Genomic DNA, 17,547 nt, shown 5'->3' on the forward strand with positions numbered 1-17,547 from the left:
ATAAAGTGGTATCAAATTATTTAAGAAGGATAGTTACGCCTACTTTTTAATAGAGTATCCAGTAGATTGATGGTTGGAACGTTGGAAATGTATTCGGTAAATGTGTAAGGGAAGGTTTTCTATCTTCCTACTATGTGCGATTTTGGATAAATAAAAACGAAGTAAATTGGAGACATCACAACATTTAATATACACAGTTATTTACAAGTTAATATAAAATATATAAATCCATTAATACTTTTACATCCCAATGTCTGGAACGTCAATATAGTAATTATTATTATTGAGTTGTCTTAGCAACGCTGTTTTTATTTTTCATAAAACTAAATATAAATGCTTGTTATGTTATTGCTCTTGCGCACCACAGCACTCCCCCCCTAGTGAGTTACTCGAACGATGAAGAATCTCATGTGTAACGTGCTGGAATGCACACTGTACGTCCAGATCTAGTCACTTGGGGTGGAATAACAAGCTTCACTCTTTTGTTTCCATTGCCTTGCTTTGTAGCAGCTTTAGAAATTGTAGACGATGAAATAGGCCCAAAATTCTTTTCAACCAGTAAAGGTGTTTCTGAAGTCTTTTCAGATTCTGTAGAATTGTCCGAAAAATAGGGCTTTATTCTATCTATAGATACATTAACTTCTTTTTGCTTCATTTTAACAGTGAAAATTTTATCGGTTCTCTTTAAAACTTTATATGGTCCATGATATGGTTGTTGCAAACTATGACGAACACTGTCAGTACGGACAAACACGTGTGAGCAAGTTTTTAAATCTTTGAATATAAATGGTTTCTGCTTCGAGTGATGACGAAATGGGACGGGTTTTAATTTTTCCATGGTGCTTTTTAAATTCTGAATGAATTCTGATTGCGCTTCAATGTTTGAATTTTCAAAAAAGTCATATGGTAGTTTTATATTTTCACCATACAAGAGTTCTGCTGGGGTGGCTTGACAGTCATCTCGCAAGGTTGTGCGTAAACCAAGTAGAATAATCGGAAGTGACTTTGTCCAGCTTGGATTTTCATGACACATTATGCTTGCTTTCAAAGTACGATGCCAACGTTCTACACAGCCATTAGCTTGTGGGTGATATGCAGTAGTTCTATTTCTTTTAAAACCAAGTAATTTCGAAAGTTCTTGGAACAATTGAGACTCAAATTGCGCACCCTGATCAGTTGTAATTACGCTTGGAATACCGTAGCGAGTGATCCAATTTTTCAATAAAGCATCAGAAACTGTCTCTGCTCGAATATCAGGTAAAGGAATGGCTTCTGCCCATCGCGTGTAGCGATCAATTATCGTAAGGCAATAACGAAATCCTTCTGATGATGGCAGAGGTCCAATCAGGTCTAGATTAATGTCTTGAAATCGTTGACCAACTATAGGATATTCTTGTAATGGAGAATGATTATGTTTAGAAATTTTGGATTTCTGGCATTTCAAACAACTCTTGGTCCAATCACGAATGTCTTTGTTTATTGATGGCCAAATAAATTTTGATGTAACTAATCGAACAGTCGCTTTAATTCCAGGATGTGAGAGATTGTGCACACTTTTGAATACTAGTTTTCTAAAGTTAATTGGAATAAATGGTCTTTTAATTTTTGTGGTTGTATCGCAATATAATGAATGATTAGAGCCAAAAATAGGAACTAGCTCAAATTTCAATGAAGAGTTTTGAGACGTCATTAAATCTTTTAACTCATCGTCGATTTCTTGAGCTTTGGCTAGGGATTCAAAGTCAATTTCGGAAGTAATTCTTATTTCTTCCAATCTTGAAAGAGCGTCAGCAACCATGTTATCTTTTCCAGAAATGTGTTGAATTTCTAATGTGAATTGGCTAATGTACTCCAAATGTCTTTGTTGTCGGGGTGATGCTTTCTCCAAGTTTTGTCGGAAAGCGTATACCAGCGGCTTGTGATCAGTGAATAACGTAAATTCTCGACCCTCCAACAAATATCGGAAATGCTTAATAGACGAATATGCAGCTAGCAGTTCACGATCATAGGTGCTATAATTCTTTTGTGTAGGTGTCAGTCGAACAGAAAAGAAACCTAGCGGTTGCCAATCATTATTGACGAGTTGTTGCACCACTCCACCTATCGCTATATTGGAAGCGTCTACCATAAGGGCAAGTTTAGCAGATGGCACTGGATGAGACAAATTTGCTGCGGATTTTAGCAATTCTTTGGATTTCGTAAAAGCATTTGAAGCTTCGTCTGACCATTCGATAGTTCGATTATCATTCTTCTTGCTGTTTTTTAAATAATCATATAAGCAAGCTTGGTGTTGAGCCGCTTGAGGAATAAATCTTCTGTAGAAATTTATAATTCCCAAAAATCTTCTAAGTTGTTTGACTGTTTTGGGTTTATTGAAATCTTCAATGACTTTGACTTTTTCTTCTGTTGGACGAATTCCTTTTAGAGAAACATTGTGGCCAACAAAGTTCACATCAGGCTTAGCGAAGTTGCATTTACTGAGATTCAATGTTAATCCAAATTGTTGCAATCTTTCAAAAACTATTCTGAGATGTTGTAGATGTTCCTCTTTAGAGCGCGATGCAATTAATATGTCATCCAGATAGACGAAACAGAATTCTAGACCACGTAGAACGGCGTGCATAAATCTCTGGAATGTCTGCGCTGCGTTACGAAGTCCAAAAGTCATCAAAGGAAATTCGAACAGTCCGAATGGCGTACTAATAGCTGTTTTTTCTATATCTGCTGGTTCCATGGGAATTTGATGATAAGCTCGATGAAGATCTAATGTGGAATATGCAGTGCAACCTTCTAATTGGTGTGTAAAATCATGCAGATGTGGTATAGGATATCTATCCGGTAATGTGGCTGCATTTAAAGCACGATAGTCTCCGCACGGTCTCCATTCGCCATTTTTTTTCTTGACCAGATGTAATGGACTAGACCAAGGGCTGCTTGATGGTCGACATATGCCACGCTCAAGCATGTAGTCAAATTCTGCTTTGGCGATTTTTAGTTTCTCTGGAGCCAATCTACGCACTCTAGATGTTATGGGTGGGCCTTTTGTAACAATAGCATGAGTGACATTATGGTTTAAGTTAACTTTATTCAGTTCTATTTTTTCTGAAGATAAGTTTTTGAATTCTTGCAGTAGAGAATGAATATCTGGATCTAGATTATTACTATCGAGGGGTGTTAAAAATGAAGATGGTCCTTTGATTATTTTAGTTGAGACTGTCAATGATGTTAAAGGATCAAGCAAACGTTTTTGTTTAATGTCTACCAAAAGTCCATGTGCCTTAAGAAAATCTGCGCCAATTATTGGCTTTGAGACGTCTGCTATGATGAAATTCCATTTAAAACGTCTTCTCAAGCCTAAATCTAAACTGATAAGTTGCTTGCCGTAAGTTTTGATTGAACTTGAATTTGCAGCATAAAGTTTAAAATCAGATGGGAACAGTTTATTGGGTTTTGGCGGTGGAATTACAGACACGTCAGCCCCAGTGTCAATAAGATAGTGCCTTTTGCTTGACTTGTCAAAAAGAAAGAGGCGGCAATTTGGATGGCCGTAGTCGTTGGCCTCTTCAATCGACTGGCCCGTTAGTTTTCCGAAGTATTTGTTGGTTTTTGAAATTCGCAAGGTTTAACACAGCGATGTGCCTTGTTTCCAAATTTAAAATGGTACCAACATAACTTATAACGAGAAGATTGGGATCTCGAACGGCTACGGTCTCGAGCTGTTACGGATTTATCTTGAGATCTACTCCTTGTAATGAATGTATCAAATTTCTTAGTTAATTCTGCAATACTAATCTCCAATGAATTAAATCTTTCGTTACTAATGTTATTATGCTCGAAAGTTTTACTGGATACTTTATCAACTGTACATAACTCTGTTGAGCTAAATATACCAATAATTTTGTTTGCCATCTCTGCCATTTTATCCAAAGAATCAGAGCTAATAGATAATATAGCTTGAACCTGTTGTGGTAGCCTCTGTAGCCAAAGTGATTTTAACAATTCCTCAGAAATGGAATTTTCAGCCAAACCTTTCATTTGTCGCAACAAGTCAGATGGACGCTTATCGCCAAGATTAAGTGTAGTCAACACCTTCTTTAACCTGGCTTCTTCAGAATCTGTCAATCTACTTAACAATGCATTTTTTAAGGCGTCGTATTTTCCATTCATTGGCGGGTTTAACAAAATATCCTCAACGAAATCTAAGACATTTTCGTCTAATGAGGCAACGACAATGTTATACTTAGTTAAATCACGAGTAATATTGCCGTTAGAAAACTGTGCTTCAAGTTGTAAGAACCATAACTTAGGTTTATGTCGCCAAAAAATTGGCGGTTTAACTGCCACTTTGTTTACTTCTAAATTCACATTATCTTGAGTTGATGAATTTAAATTATCATTTGTGCTTTCCTCCATGTTTAATATAAAGATAATTATAAAATAATGGTAATGCACAAACCTTTCTTTTATCCAAATAAAATCTTCGCACTGTTAAACTAATCACGTCCTGAGGTCACCAGTTGTAAGGGAAGGTTTTCTATCTTCCTACTATGTGCGATTTTGGATAAATAAAAACGAAGTAAATTGGAGACATCACAACATTTAATATACACAGTTATTTACAAGTTAATATAAAATATATAAATCCATTAATACTTTTACATCCCAATGTCTGGAACGTCAATATAGTAATTATTATTATTGAGTTGTCTTAGCAACGCTGTTTTTATTTTTCATAAAACTAAATATAAATGCTTGTTATGTTATTGCTCTTGCGCACCACAAATGTACTCAGTATTCGGCGCGAAGCGCCGCTAACTGATTCATCTAAATTTAAAAGGCATAGATTAGGTAGTCATAAATTGAATAAGGTACAATGATATGATTGAGGAAGGGTTTGGAGAGACTCCATTTAAGAGATAAAACTATATACAAGCACTAGCACAATTAATTAATTAATTATTTACAAGATGAATAACATTAATAAGCAAAATATATTAAAGTCAAGATAAACTATATACAAAATTATTTACAAAATTACTTGAGTAGATACAAAATTATTTACATTATAATACATGGAGTAAACTAGGTAGCAAAAAACCATTTGTGTTATTGTTATAATATAGTGACCCGGCCGTCCCGGCAAATCACCGCTCGTGCCGGGTTGCTCACTATTCTTAGGCTTACAGATCTCTGGCTCCCCTGGATCGGACCCTGCGAACAAGGTTGCTCCTTCACCAGGTTTACCAGAGTTCAGGTGTAGATGTGTTGTTTGCGTGTGTAGTGTGAAATTGAGAATCATGGGATGTTATAATACTTTGATAGAATGCAATCTGATGAGAGAAATGCAGCGAGTGGGCTGTAATTTGAATTTTCGCTGATAATATCTGTGTCGAATATCTTATTAAAGTTTGCATCAGTGCAGTCCTGGGCTTTGTTATAGAATTTGGTATTAAGAGTGGCCATATAGTTAGCAATATCATCTATTTTCAGGTCTTTCTTCAGTAGTTTATTACTTATTGCCCTTGGGGCCCCAAGCATGGTCCTTAGAATTTTGCCCTCAAAATTTGAGAGTTTCTTTTTTAAGTTTTCAGTCATGGTCGTAAGGGCTGGGCATACGTATGTTAATATGGGCCTTATAATTTGTAGGTAAATTGTTCTTTTATTGTTCAAGCTTAGTGTAGAGTTTTTGTTAAGTATTGCATAGAGAGCAAAAAATGCTCCTCTGCCTCTTTTTATTATATCATCAATGTGCTTACTCCAACTAAGGTTTTGTGATATAATAATACCTAAGAATTTAACTTGTGTTGTTGGGGTGATAGTAACATTGAATAGCCTTAAGTTGGAGATTTTGTGGGTTTTAATTTTGGAGTTGATGATCATAAGTTGACTCTTGTCGGGATGTAATCTAGTTCTCCATTTGGCACACCAGTTTTCCACTGTGTGGAGTTTATCTTGAAGTAAATCAACTGCCCTATTTGTATTTAGAGATTTAGTAACGATTGCCGTATCGTCTGCATATAGGGCCACGAGTTCATTACTTCTGTTGTCTTTATTGATTGGAAAATCGGCAGTATACAGAATATAGAGGATGGGGCCTAAAATAGATTGATGGTAAAACGTTGCATTTTATATGATACTTATAATTTTTGATATTTAGTGGTGATAAAACTACATAAAATGAAAAATACTAAACTAAAAGTAACTTAAATTTCGGTACCACTAGAAAATACTATTTTACAGAGCGGAGCAAGTTGGCATCCCTGATATCTTTCTTCAGATATTCAAGAAGAATATAATAACAGTATTCTCGAACAAGCAAAAGAAATCTAAGGTTTCGAAATTCTTGATGAAGAAAAATTAAAAGATAGGTTTCAAAGTGATGCATGTGAGCCTGGCTTCCAGTATTTGAGAGATAAAGACATCGTTATGTTGTTAAATCAAATAGTGATGATAGTAACAGATGCAGAAGATGTAATAAATGAGGGAAATACAATTTATGCTGCTCTACAATCTGTTGAAACTTTATTAGATTATATAGGAGTATTTGATTACGGTAACTTAACTACGGTTCGTAAAATATGTGTCAATATGCGGCGTATTACACATTTTTTTTAAACGAAAATTCCTAGTTTGATGTTATACGGGATGCAAATGAAAGTAATTTTAATATTTTTTGTACTGATATGGATTTTTTCTCTATTAAAAAGAAGTTTTCGGGTTATCCGTGTTTTTCGATTGTCCGTGTGACCTGTCCCGGTGATCAACCCGGATAATCGAGAGTGCACTGTATATTAAAAATTTCAATTATTGCCAACTTAAAATTTGTGTGGGGGGGCAATCCCTTAGAACTGCAGCGGATTATGTCAAGAAAAAAAAAGCAAGGTTGGCATAATTAAAAAACATTTTACACATACAATCATTGATTTATATTACTTCCACGAATCCCTATTATACCCACAGATGTGCCAATTCAATTTAAACGCATTCAGTTCCCCATTAGATTGGCATTTGCAATGACTATTAATAAATTTCAAGGCCAAACAATGTCTGTTTGTGGCTTTGATTTGAGCACACCATGTTTTTCACACGGACAATTAATTATACGTGGCATGCTCTCGAGTGGGCAAACCATCCAGTTCATTTGTGTTAGCTAAAGATGGAATGACAAAAAGTATTGTACACTGCATGGCACTAAGAGATTAATATTTTCAGAATTTGTTGTATATATAATTTATAAAAAAAAGGTACAATAAATTAAAAAAATTATTATTTGGTGTGTTGTTATTTTCACATTTCGTCATCGTTCACAGCTCTCCATGCCTCTTCCACTCATATACAGCATACGCACACACTTACAATAAATAAGATATATTTCCATACTCTAGAAATAATTCATATGGCAAAGGAAAAGTAAGAATATAACTTTTAAATGATAATCATGTTTTAATTTGCTCGTTGTGGTATGCAAAATAATTTACTTTTTTTAAATCAATAAATATATTTTAATTTTACCCATATTCATTTCAATATAAACAATTTATTAAATATGGAATTAATGTATACACTTGTAATAAAAGATTAAATCTTGTTCTGCTAATAACAATTTAATTTAAAAATGATTTCTGATCTAAATTATCTTATTAAGTATTATTTAAACACATTAATCAGAATTTTAATCAATAAATGAGTAAAGAACTTTAAAATCGGGAGCCCCTCTAAATATTTGGTGACTTGTAAACATGTCTATGTATACATACGAAAACAAACTAAGGATTAATCTCATAACCGTTAATAGAAATTGTGGTAACTTGACGTTGACATCATTAAAGAAAAAAATATGGTAGTAACCAGAAACTGAGTTTTAGCAACATTTAACAATTGAAATTAGTCGCCAAACCAAAGGGATCCCCATGTTCCATAAAATCTGATAGAAATAAAAAAAAAATTCAATGCTTTACATATATATGTAGACGCAAGATGATGAAATAAAATATCATCACTATGAGCTCAATATTTTTAATTATAAAATCACATTAAACATTTAACAATAAAGAGTAAAAAAAGTATAACATTAACTAACATAATTTAACTAGAAAGTTTTTACTCAAATGAGTAGGAAAGGGGGAACCAGGGTGGTTCGCAGAGCTCGTCCTGCGTCATCTCATATATTAAGTCAGAAAAAGATAGTTGTTATCGTCTTTGGGGTAGAGGGGTAGCGCCATTTAGTGCTACAAATAAGCCACCCATTACAAACTCCCCCTCTGACTTCTTAGACGTCTCGGCAAGGAGTCAGGAACCTTTTTTATGTCTATTTAGAGCAGAAGGTGGAGATTTAGTTGGAATACCGGTAGCTACTTGAACATCTTGTATGCGTTTTGGGAGCCCTCTTTTTCTCAAGGGAGCCACAGGAGTTATCTGATGTGCAACACGAAACTTATTCTGTTCTTGAAATGGGGTTAAGGCTGATGCATGATATTTGCCGAGAATCTTATCTGGTTCACTGGGATCAGCAATATCAAACGTTGTAGGTGATCTTATAGCAACAATGACGTAGGGACCATCCCTCTTTGGCATGAATTTACTAGTTTACTTTAGATGCCCCTTGCTAACAGGATGGAGGCTAACCCAAACTTTGTCTCCAAGGTTGAATATAGGATTTTCTCGGCGTCTCATATCAGCATATTTCTTTTGTTTATCCTGATGATTCTCAACTCTCTCCTGAACTTGGTGTACAGTTCTGGCAAAACGCTTCAAATAAGGAGTTATTTCCGGAATGAAATTATCATTCTCAATAACTGCTTTTATGTCATGTTTAACATCATCAAGTGTTCGTAATTCTCGTGCAAATTGGAGAAAGGCGGCAGATTGTCCTATTGATTCACATTTGGCTGTGTTTAAGGAAAACCTTATGAATGGCAACTTTTCTTTCCATGATTGATGGTTATTACCAACAAGTATGGCCAAACGAGTTTTTAAGTCTCTGTTCTTTCGTTCCACTGGGTTAGACTGAGGATGATAGACAGGAGTCAGACATTGGTCTATATTCAGGATATAGCATAGCTGTTGCATGACAGCACTTGTAAACTGAGCACCATTGTCACTTATTATTTTTCTGGGTAACCCAAATCGAAGTAGGACTTCTTCCATGAGAGTTGTGGCACACTCTCTGGCTGTTGCTTCCTTTAACGCAAATAGTTCTGTCCACTTTGTAGCATAGTCCTGGGCAATAAAAATCCATTTCTCACCAGTTGGTGTTTCTGGAAGAGGACCGAAAAGATCAATTGACAGAGTCTCAAAGCGTTGAGCATAAACAGGAGTTTGAAGTAAACCAGAAGGCTTTTGATTAGATGGCTTGTAGCGACAGCACTCAAAGCAGCTTTTAACATAGTCCGCTATATCTTTTCTCATTCCAACCCAGTAGTATCTTTTAGCGATACGGTGAAATGTTCCTTCAGATCCAAAGTGACCTGACATTGGCGAATCGTGATATTCTTTCAGAATTTCTGATTGCAGAGAAGAATTGGGTTTTTAATAATTCCAGAAAATGCTAAACTAGTGGATTTAAAGCGCTTAATTGAATCTAGTGATGAATTTAAAACTGATATTGAGTTTTTGCTTGATCTAATTGAGAATGTTTTGGAAGAAAAAAGGGAAAGGTTAGAAAAAGCAAAACGAGAATCAAAACAGAAAATGGAATTACAAAATTAAAATTAGTTCAATTAGAAAAGCAGTTCGAAATTGCGAATATTAGAGGTAACCTAGTTAACACGTCTAAGACTACAGTGACCAGTGAAACGGATTGCGATAATTTAATAAAAAGCGTTAGAACATTAACAATTCGAGTGCCAAGTAAGTCAGAAGTGTGGGGCTTTTTTTTATAACTTCCTTAGAAAGAGCCCTTAATACAATAAATATATCCGAGAAATATAAAGCAGAGATTTTAATAAACTTGTTAGGGGGAAAGGCGTCTAATATTTTAAGTTATATAACAGAGAAAGATCTAAACAATTATGAGGTGATTAAATCAGTTGTTTTGAGAGAATTTGAACTCACCGAGCAGGCAATATTAGAGAGTTTTAAAAGGGCATCAATAGAAAACGAAACAAATGTACAATTTGCTTAGCTACGAGTTTCGATTACTATTTAAATTTGCGAGGAGTAAAGGATTTTGAAACTTTAAAGCAATTGATAGTGTCAGATAAACTGTTTCATACACTAGATCGAGTTACAGCCTCACATATTAACGTTAGGCAGGCCGAGAATGGTTTAAATCTCTTGAGTTAGCAAAAGAATGTGACCTATATTTTACATCTCGAGGAAAAATTATAACCGAAAAGAGAACCGAATTAAGGACTTATAATAACAATCGCAATTCGAATGGATTTCGTAGATCTCGCTTCTTTGACTACAACTAAGAAACAAAATTTTTACGCCCATTATTTTAATCGAGGTACGAGTTTAAGAAAGGTGAATCATTCCGGATTCTTCGAATAAACTATACGCAAGATGGACGAGACCAGGCATAGATATTCATAGAACTTTATTCATTCGAAATTCTCCATGGCCATCGGGCTCCAGAACTTGCAAACCTTGTTATCGAGACTTTTGGAGGACTCTAATCTTTGCACTAGCATAGACACGACAACAACAACGAGGCCAGGCGAAATAATAGAACGAGTTATTCCTAATTCATATAAGATTAAATTACCAGATGGCTATGTGCGACATATTCATGCTAACAAAATTAGACATTTTCATGCTAGAACACAAACTGTGGGAGTCATTTTTGGAAGACGATGCTGAATTTGGTGAAATTCATCCTACACCAATCATAACACCTTCGTTAGAAAAAGATGATGTAGATGTTAGTCATTTAGAAGAAAGTTAACAAAGTTGTTTGAACTTTCGCACAAGCATGCATCATTATTCTCCGGTAAAGTACAAATCGCTAATGAGGTGAACATAAAATTCGATTAATAGCAGGTGCTGATAGGAAGAAACCCTACATTTACAAAATCCCCGAATCTTTAAACACTAAAGTCGACAAACAAATTTCAGAATTAGAAAATCTAGGTCTTATTGAGCACAGCGAAGCAGACGTCTGCGTGGCAAAGAAGGATGGTAGTAAGCGATTATTCATCGATTTCAGACAGTTAAATGCTATAACAAAACCCTTTGATTACCCAATGGAAAATTCAGCAGACCTCATCAACCAAATTGGGCATGCTAAAAGTATATATTTCCTAGATGTATTCAAAGGGTACTGGATGGGAAATTCCTTTAGAAGAGGAAAGCCGTGATCTTACTTCATTTAAAACTTATCAAGCCCAATATAGATGGAAGGTAATGCCATTTGGCCTCCGCAACGCAGCAGCTTCTTTTCAGAAATTGATGAACAGTGCTTAAAGTGAATATCGTGAATTCTGCAAGGCATATCTCGATGATATAGCTACCGCTAATGTCAAGAATTCACCGCTAATGTCAAGAAATGCGTTTTCGCAAAAACACAAATCAAATATCTAGGTCGTATTATAGGAGATGGTAGACATGAACCAGATCCTGAAAAGCTTCGTGCTATTGTAATTTACTAGAATTTGGCTTTTTGTTACTATTAAATTCCTCAGTAGAAAATAATATTTTTTTATGCATTGCTCTTTAAATGTAAGGACTTTATTTTTATCTAATGATATATTTAAAATATTTCCAAGAGCTTCTTTTTGAATTTTAGGTAGTTTTTCACTTGTACCAGATCCAAAAAGTACGTCTTTTACTATGAGGGTCTTTTTTGTTTCCCTCTTACCACGCTTCATATCTTCATTGAATTTCCGTACTCTTTCATTTCTGATGTCTTCTAACACTAATGTTTGAAGTAATGTTTTTTTCAAATAAGCATAAATTGCATGGGAACTCCTTTTCTACCCTGAAGGAAAATTTTCAATTTCCCTAGAGCATCCTCGTATGCAAAACAGGATGAGGCCCATAATGGACCCCATGATTTCACTTTGTCAGAAAGACGTAACAGTAAATGAACATTATACATTAGCTCCCCTTCACCATAAATCTCTGTCACACCTGTCACAAATTTCTGAGTGGCAGATTCAGCTGTCCGCAAATCACTAGACTTGGTATTTGTGACTAAAAGAAGAGTTACAGCATGCACAAGTAATATCCAATGATTATATGTTGTTGAATTCAGAACATTTAATAATAGCACAGGTGAAGTGAGCAAAAATATTCTCCATTCTGATGCTTTCCAATGGATAACATCTGCGAAGGAAAGGGGTTTTCTTGTGACTTCACTAGGCTCTTTTAAATTATTTATTTTGTCATTTACATCGGAAACATCTTTCTTTTTCAGACAATAAACTTCATCAGACGTTGACAACCATAAATTAACAAACTGTCTTGTAACGCCTAACGAAACAGAATGCATGTAATCGAGGACAAACACTTCAGACCTTTTACTGGTTTATCCATATTTACTGCCATTTCTGCATACTCTATAGATTTGCCAAATGTCTGTTTTGCAGGAAGAGGGTTTTAAACTTTATAAACTCTACTGTGACCACGCCCTTTTTCAATTCTCTCTCCCCCCTTTTCACAAAATCCACAACCAAATTTTCCATTGTACTGGTTGAAATTTTGCAGCATTGCACGTGCAGGAGCATCTGCAGTGCATATAATAGGAATTACTCTTGAACAAAATATCTTACCATTATTTTTCCATGACAGTCCTTTTTCACATAAAACTTTAAGTTCTTCTACGAAAGGCTTTAAATAGGTTTTGAAAACAGGTTTGTTTGAACCAAACCATAGTCCTCACATCATTATATTTTCTTTTCGTTTTGTCAGGTAACTCATTGATCATGCAGTGCATAGGCCAAAGGTCATATTTTTCTTTATGGTACATTGGAATACCATCCACATTGTACTGAAATATTAAATTATTTGTCATTTCAGACATCAAGTATTTATCACCACTAATAATGTCCTTATAGTAACCTTCTCGCTTAATACAGAGAGCACGATAGTTCTCTATATCAGCAAAGAGAGTCTGTTTTTCAAGTTTTTTTCTTAGTTGATCTTCTAACGGTATATAAATAAAGAACTTTCCTTCATCTAAGAGCTCTGATGATAATTTTTTCTTCTCGCAAAGCGTGCACAAAACTTCTTTATTACCTTTTTTCATTTCTGAAATGTAATTATTGTAATTGGCACAATAAAGGTGGATTTTGTAAGATTGGTCACCTGTTGAAGATTTTATTGCTTTGTTTAACAGATACTTGGTACCTGGAATAGAACGGTAGACGGAAAAAAGGTCCCAGAATAAAAGGTACGGAAAAAAAGGTCCCGGAATAAAAGGTACGGAAAAACGGGTCCCAGGAAAAAAAAGGTCCCGGTAAAAAAGGGTCCCAGGAAAAAAAAGGTACCTCCGTAGGGATATTTCCCTTCTCGCTTTCTGGGCAGCATGACCCTATTGGAAAAAATTTGCAATACCAGTATCAAAATGATACTGGAACCAGTATGAATTATACTGGAACCAGTATCATTATACTGGAAATTCAAAACCCAGTACGAAATCATACCAGAAATTTTGAAACCCAGTATGACCCTATACTGGGAATTTCATAACCAGTATGGCACCATACTGGGAATTTCAAAACCAGTATGGCACCATACTGGGAATTTCAAAGCCGATATGCGACCATACTGGAAATTTTGATACCGGGTTTGAGACATACTGGGAATTTTAAAACCAGTATGGCACCATACTGGACATTTCAAAACCGATATGAGACTATATTGGAAATTTTGATACTGGGTTTGAAACATACTGGAAATTTCGGTACCAGGTTTAAAACATACTGGAAATATCTATACACTAGTACAGATAGTGAAAATAATATAAATTATGTAACTCATGAATGTCATTTTCATACGAATACGATAGGGAAGACATTTTACGTTGATAAAAATATACGCAGTTTTTACAATCAGAATGGTAAAATTAAATAAAATTTAAATGAAGTTTCAGAGAGGCCAGCAGTTAATGGGATTAAAATTATTCTCAATAAGATTAACTCAATAAATAAATTCAAATAAATACAATCTAAGCAATGGTGAAGGCAGCTCAAAGTTGACTTATGCAGGCAGGTATTGCAATAAAATTATTCAACTCGTATAATAAAGGTGAAATGAATATCAAATATTCTATCTAGGCAATGGTGAAGGCAGCTCAAAGTTGACTTGGAAGCAGGCAGGTATTATAATCAAAATTATTCAACTCTTATAATAAAGTTGAAATGAATATCAAATATAAACAATATAAGCAATGGTGAAGGCAGATGAGATATGACATAGATGCAGACAAATGTAACAATCAAAATTATTCAACTCTTATACAGTCAAACCCCGTTAACACGAAATCGTCGGGACCACCGAAATTTTTCGTGTTAACCGTTTAGGTAGTGGCGGCATCTAGTCAACAATTATTGAACTACTAAACAATTACTTATATATTACAGTTCTTAAAAGTTACTAATGAAGACATATTGCAAATTTAAGTGAATTTAACATAAAATTAAAAATACTAAAAACAATGAACATTTAAAAATAACTTGAAATTTGGAGAAGAAATAATGAAGTGAATTGAACGCCAAATTACGAATTTATTTATCCGTTACGGAATCAAGGTTGAAAAAAGTCAGTTATTGACTTCTGTTTTAATTTCTTAAGATAACACTTATTAATAAAGTCATTTATATGTTCTAAGTTATCTAATGCATCCATAGCATTTTCTTGTTGCATGAGGAAACGATTAATTACTTTCATTGCACATGTCGCCTCATTTAAAGTAACTGGATTTTCTTGTTCAATATCGGACTCTTCATCAGTTGTATCCATGTCGACATCATCATTTTTCGCCGATAGTTCAGCGATTATGTCTTGATCGGTGGTTATATCCGATGTTAGCAAATCTTCGTCTATAGTGGTGTAGTCTTTGAACAAAGGGGCTGATAGAATCCCGCGTTTTTCCGCTTCTTCGATCAAATTAGTCAACGTTTCTGGTTCTGCTTCACTTATTTCTTGAAGATTCATTTCTTTTCCATCTGTGAACCCACCGCACTTGAAACTGTTTATAATTGTTTCAGAAGAAACATTGTTCCAAACACATTTTAAGTATCTCATTGCGTCTAATAGATTTACAGAAAATGTAATTTTATTATCAAAGCAATGGATCATCTTGCGTACCATTTCTTTTCTGTATTGCACCTTCAAGCTATGAATGATACCTTGATCGCACGGCTGAAGTTTTGCTGTGGTGTTAGGAGGTAAAAAAACACATTTAATCGCTTTTAGTCCGTGAATATCATTATGAGCACTACAATTGTCAAGCATCAAACAAATATTTCTTTTTTCCCGAAATAGTTTCCTGTCCAAGTCTGTTAACCATTTCTTAAAAAGCATTTTATTCATCCAGGCTTTCTTATTTGAAGCATATACAACGGGTAAAGTTTTTAAGTTCTTAAAACAACGTGGGTTCGCTGATTTACCTACGACAAACAAGGGCAATTTTTCGGTCCCATCCATATTACAAGCGACCAAAACAGTAATTCTCTCTTTAGAGCATTTTCCGCCGGAGCATTTTTCTCCTTTAATGCTCAATGTACGGGAGGGCAATGCTTTGAAAAAGAGTCCCGTTTCATCAGCATTGAAAATGTCACGTGGCGCGTAATTTTTCCTAAGAGCAGGCCACTTTTCAGACAAAAATGATTCCACAGTCTCCTTATCTACAGTTGCTTCTTCGCCACAGATTTTATGACACACAATTCCATGACGCTTTTTGAATCGTGTTAACCAACCGTTTGAAGATGCGAAATTTGTCACGCCGAGAGCATCCGCAAAAACTTTTGCTTTTTCTTGCAATACATGACCCGTTAAAGGCAGATTCTGACTCCTTGCTTCACGCACCCATCGCAAAAGCGCTACTTCGATCTCCTCATTTCCCCCTGTTCTCATTCGCTTTCTAGCTGGCTCAAATTGATTGATAGCATATGCGACTTCAATTTTTTCACGATTTTTTATAATCGTAGATAGCGTGCTGTTGGGAATTCCATATTTCGTCGCGATCTCTGTTTTCTTTAATATTCCATCACAAACTTCATTCAAAATTTTTTGTTTAGTCTCTAAGGACAAGGATTGCTGTTTTCGACTCATTTTTACGAAATTTCAAGGGCAACTGACAGTCGGACTCTACCACGATCATGTGTGCTTATGCACTACTTTCCACCCCCTTCCACGCACGTGCAAAGAACATTCCGAAACAGAATAGCAGCAACCAATCAAAAGAGATAATTATGGAAGGATGGGACCTCGATTCGAGGGTAGGAGTAGAAATTTCAAAACACTACAGTGGGTGATCGGTTAACGAACATAATCCGTTCCAAGACTATGTTCGCTATCCGAATTGTTCGTTAACCGATCATCGATTCACCATAGACATCTATGTGAAATCGATTAATTCGTTCTGGAGACCCTAAAAATTAAATTTTAAAAAATTTATAATTTCTTATTAAGTTTTTTAAAAAATAATACATACATATAGTCTTGCATATTAATCAGTCCTTTTCATTTTTTGCTTATGGGGCATGGGGCGTTGAAGAACATGTCCAATGTCGATTGCTTTTCTTTCTCCTTCAGGATTTTCCGGAATTAATTAATAGCATTGTCGTTGTAAAAATCCCCAACCCTACTGACATCAGCTTAGTTTGGGTGCCATTCTAAGACCATTGCTCTGAGAACCTCCCACTTTTTCAAAAGATCTTTAACGGCGGATGTCGGCATTGGTATCCTCTTTCGTCTTCCTTTTGTTCAGAAGGAGGCACATTTCGCTGTGTTTCTTGGTGTTCTTCATTCAAAATTTCTTGGAGTTCTTCTGTCGTCAGTTAATCTACATGTCCCATTATGAGCTCTTCTATGTCATCCTCGTTCACCTCCATTTCCAGATCTCTAGCAGTTGTCAAAATTTCATCCATAATTTTATGGGTCATCCATAATTTCATCCCTGATCACCTCCGTCACCTTGAACGAAGGATGGACACAGCTTCCGCCAAGCAGAAATCAACTGTCGCTGTGTGACTTCTGACCACGCCTTTTGAATGATACGAATTGCTTCAAGAATGTCAAATTTTTCTTTCCTAAACTTTTTTGAAGTCATTGTTGAGGAGAATTGGCTTGCTTCAAAACACCGACGAAACATCGCGCGAGTGTACAATTTCTTGAAAGCCGCAATAACTTCCTGATCCATCGGCTGAATCAGCGAAGTCGTATTCGGAGGTAAAAACTGAAGTGTCAGCCAGGGAAAGTCTGTCAACAAATTATCTTCAAGATCCTTTGGATGTCCTGGTGCATTGTCCTATAGCAGCAGTGCTTTCAACGGCAAGTCATTGGTATCAAGGTAGTCCTTGATGCTCGGGGCACAAACTTCAAATAGCCATTCTTTGAAAAGATACTGCGTGACCCATGCCCTCTGATTCGATCTCCACA

General features: G+C 35.5%; 1 protein-coding gene across 1 annotated transcript; it reads right to left on the reverse strand.

The window, feature by feature from the left end:
- Positions 1-406: 406 nt before the first annotated feature.
- Positions 407-4,413, reverse strand: LOC122271093 (uncharacterized). The gene is made up of 3 exons (XM_087166883.1): positions 3,724-4,413; positions 724-3,511; positions 407-624 (listed from the first exon to the last, which is right to left on the reverse strand). The coding sequence occupies exons 1-3, from the start codon at positions 4,411-4,413 to the stop codon at positions 407-409; spliced, it is 3,696 nt and encodes a 1,231-aa protein (XP_087023009.1).
- Positions 4,414-17,547: the final 13,134 nt, after the last annotated feature.

This window comes from Parasteatoda tepidariorum, chromosome 6, assembly GCF_982258835.1.
Source record: "Parasteatoda tepidariorum strain Cologne lab strain chromosome 6, Ptep-v5.0, whole genome shotgun sequence".
Lineage (NCBI taxonomy): Eukaryota > Metazoa > Arthropoda > Arachnida > Araneae > Theridiidae > Parasteatoda > Parasteatoda tepidariorum.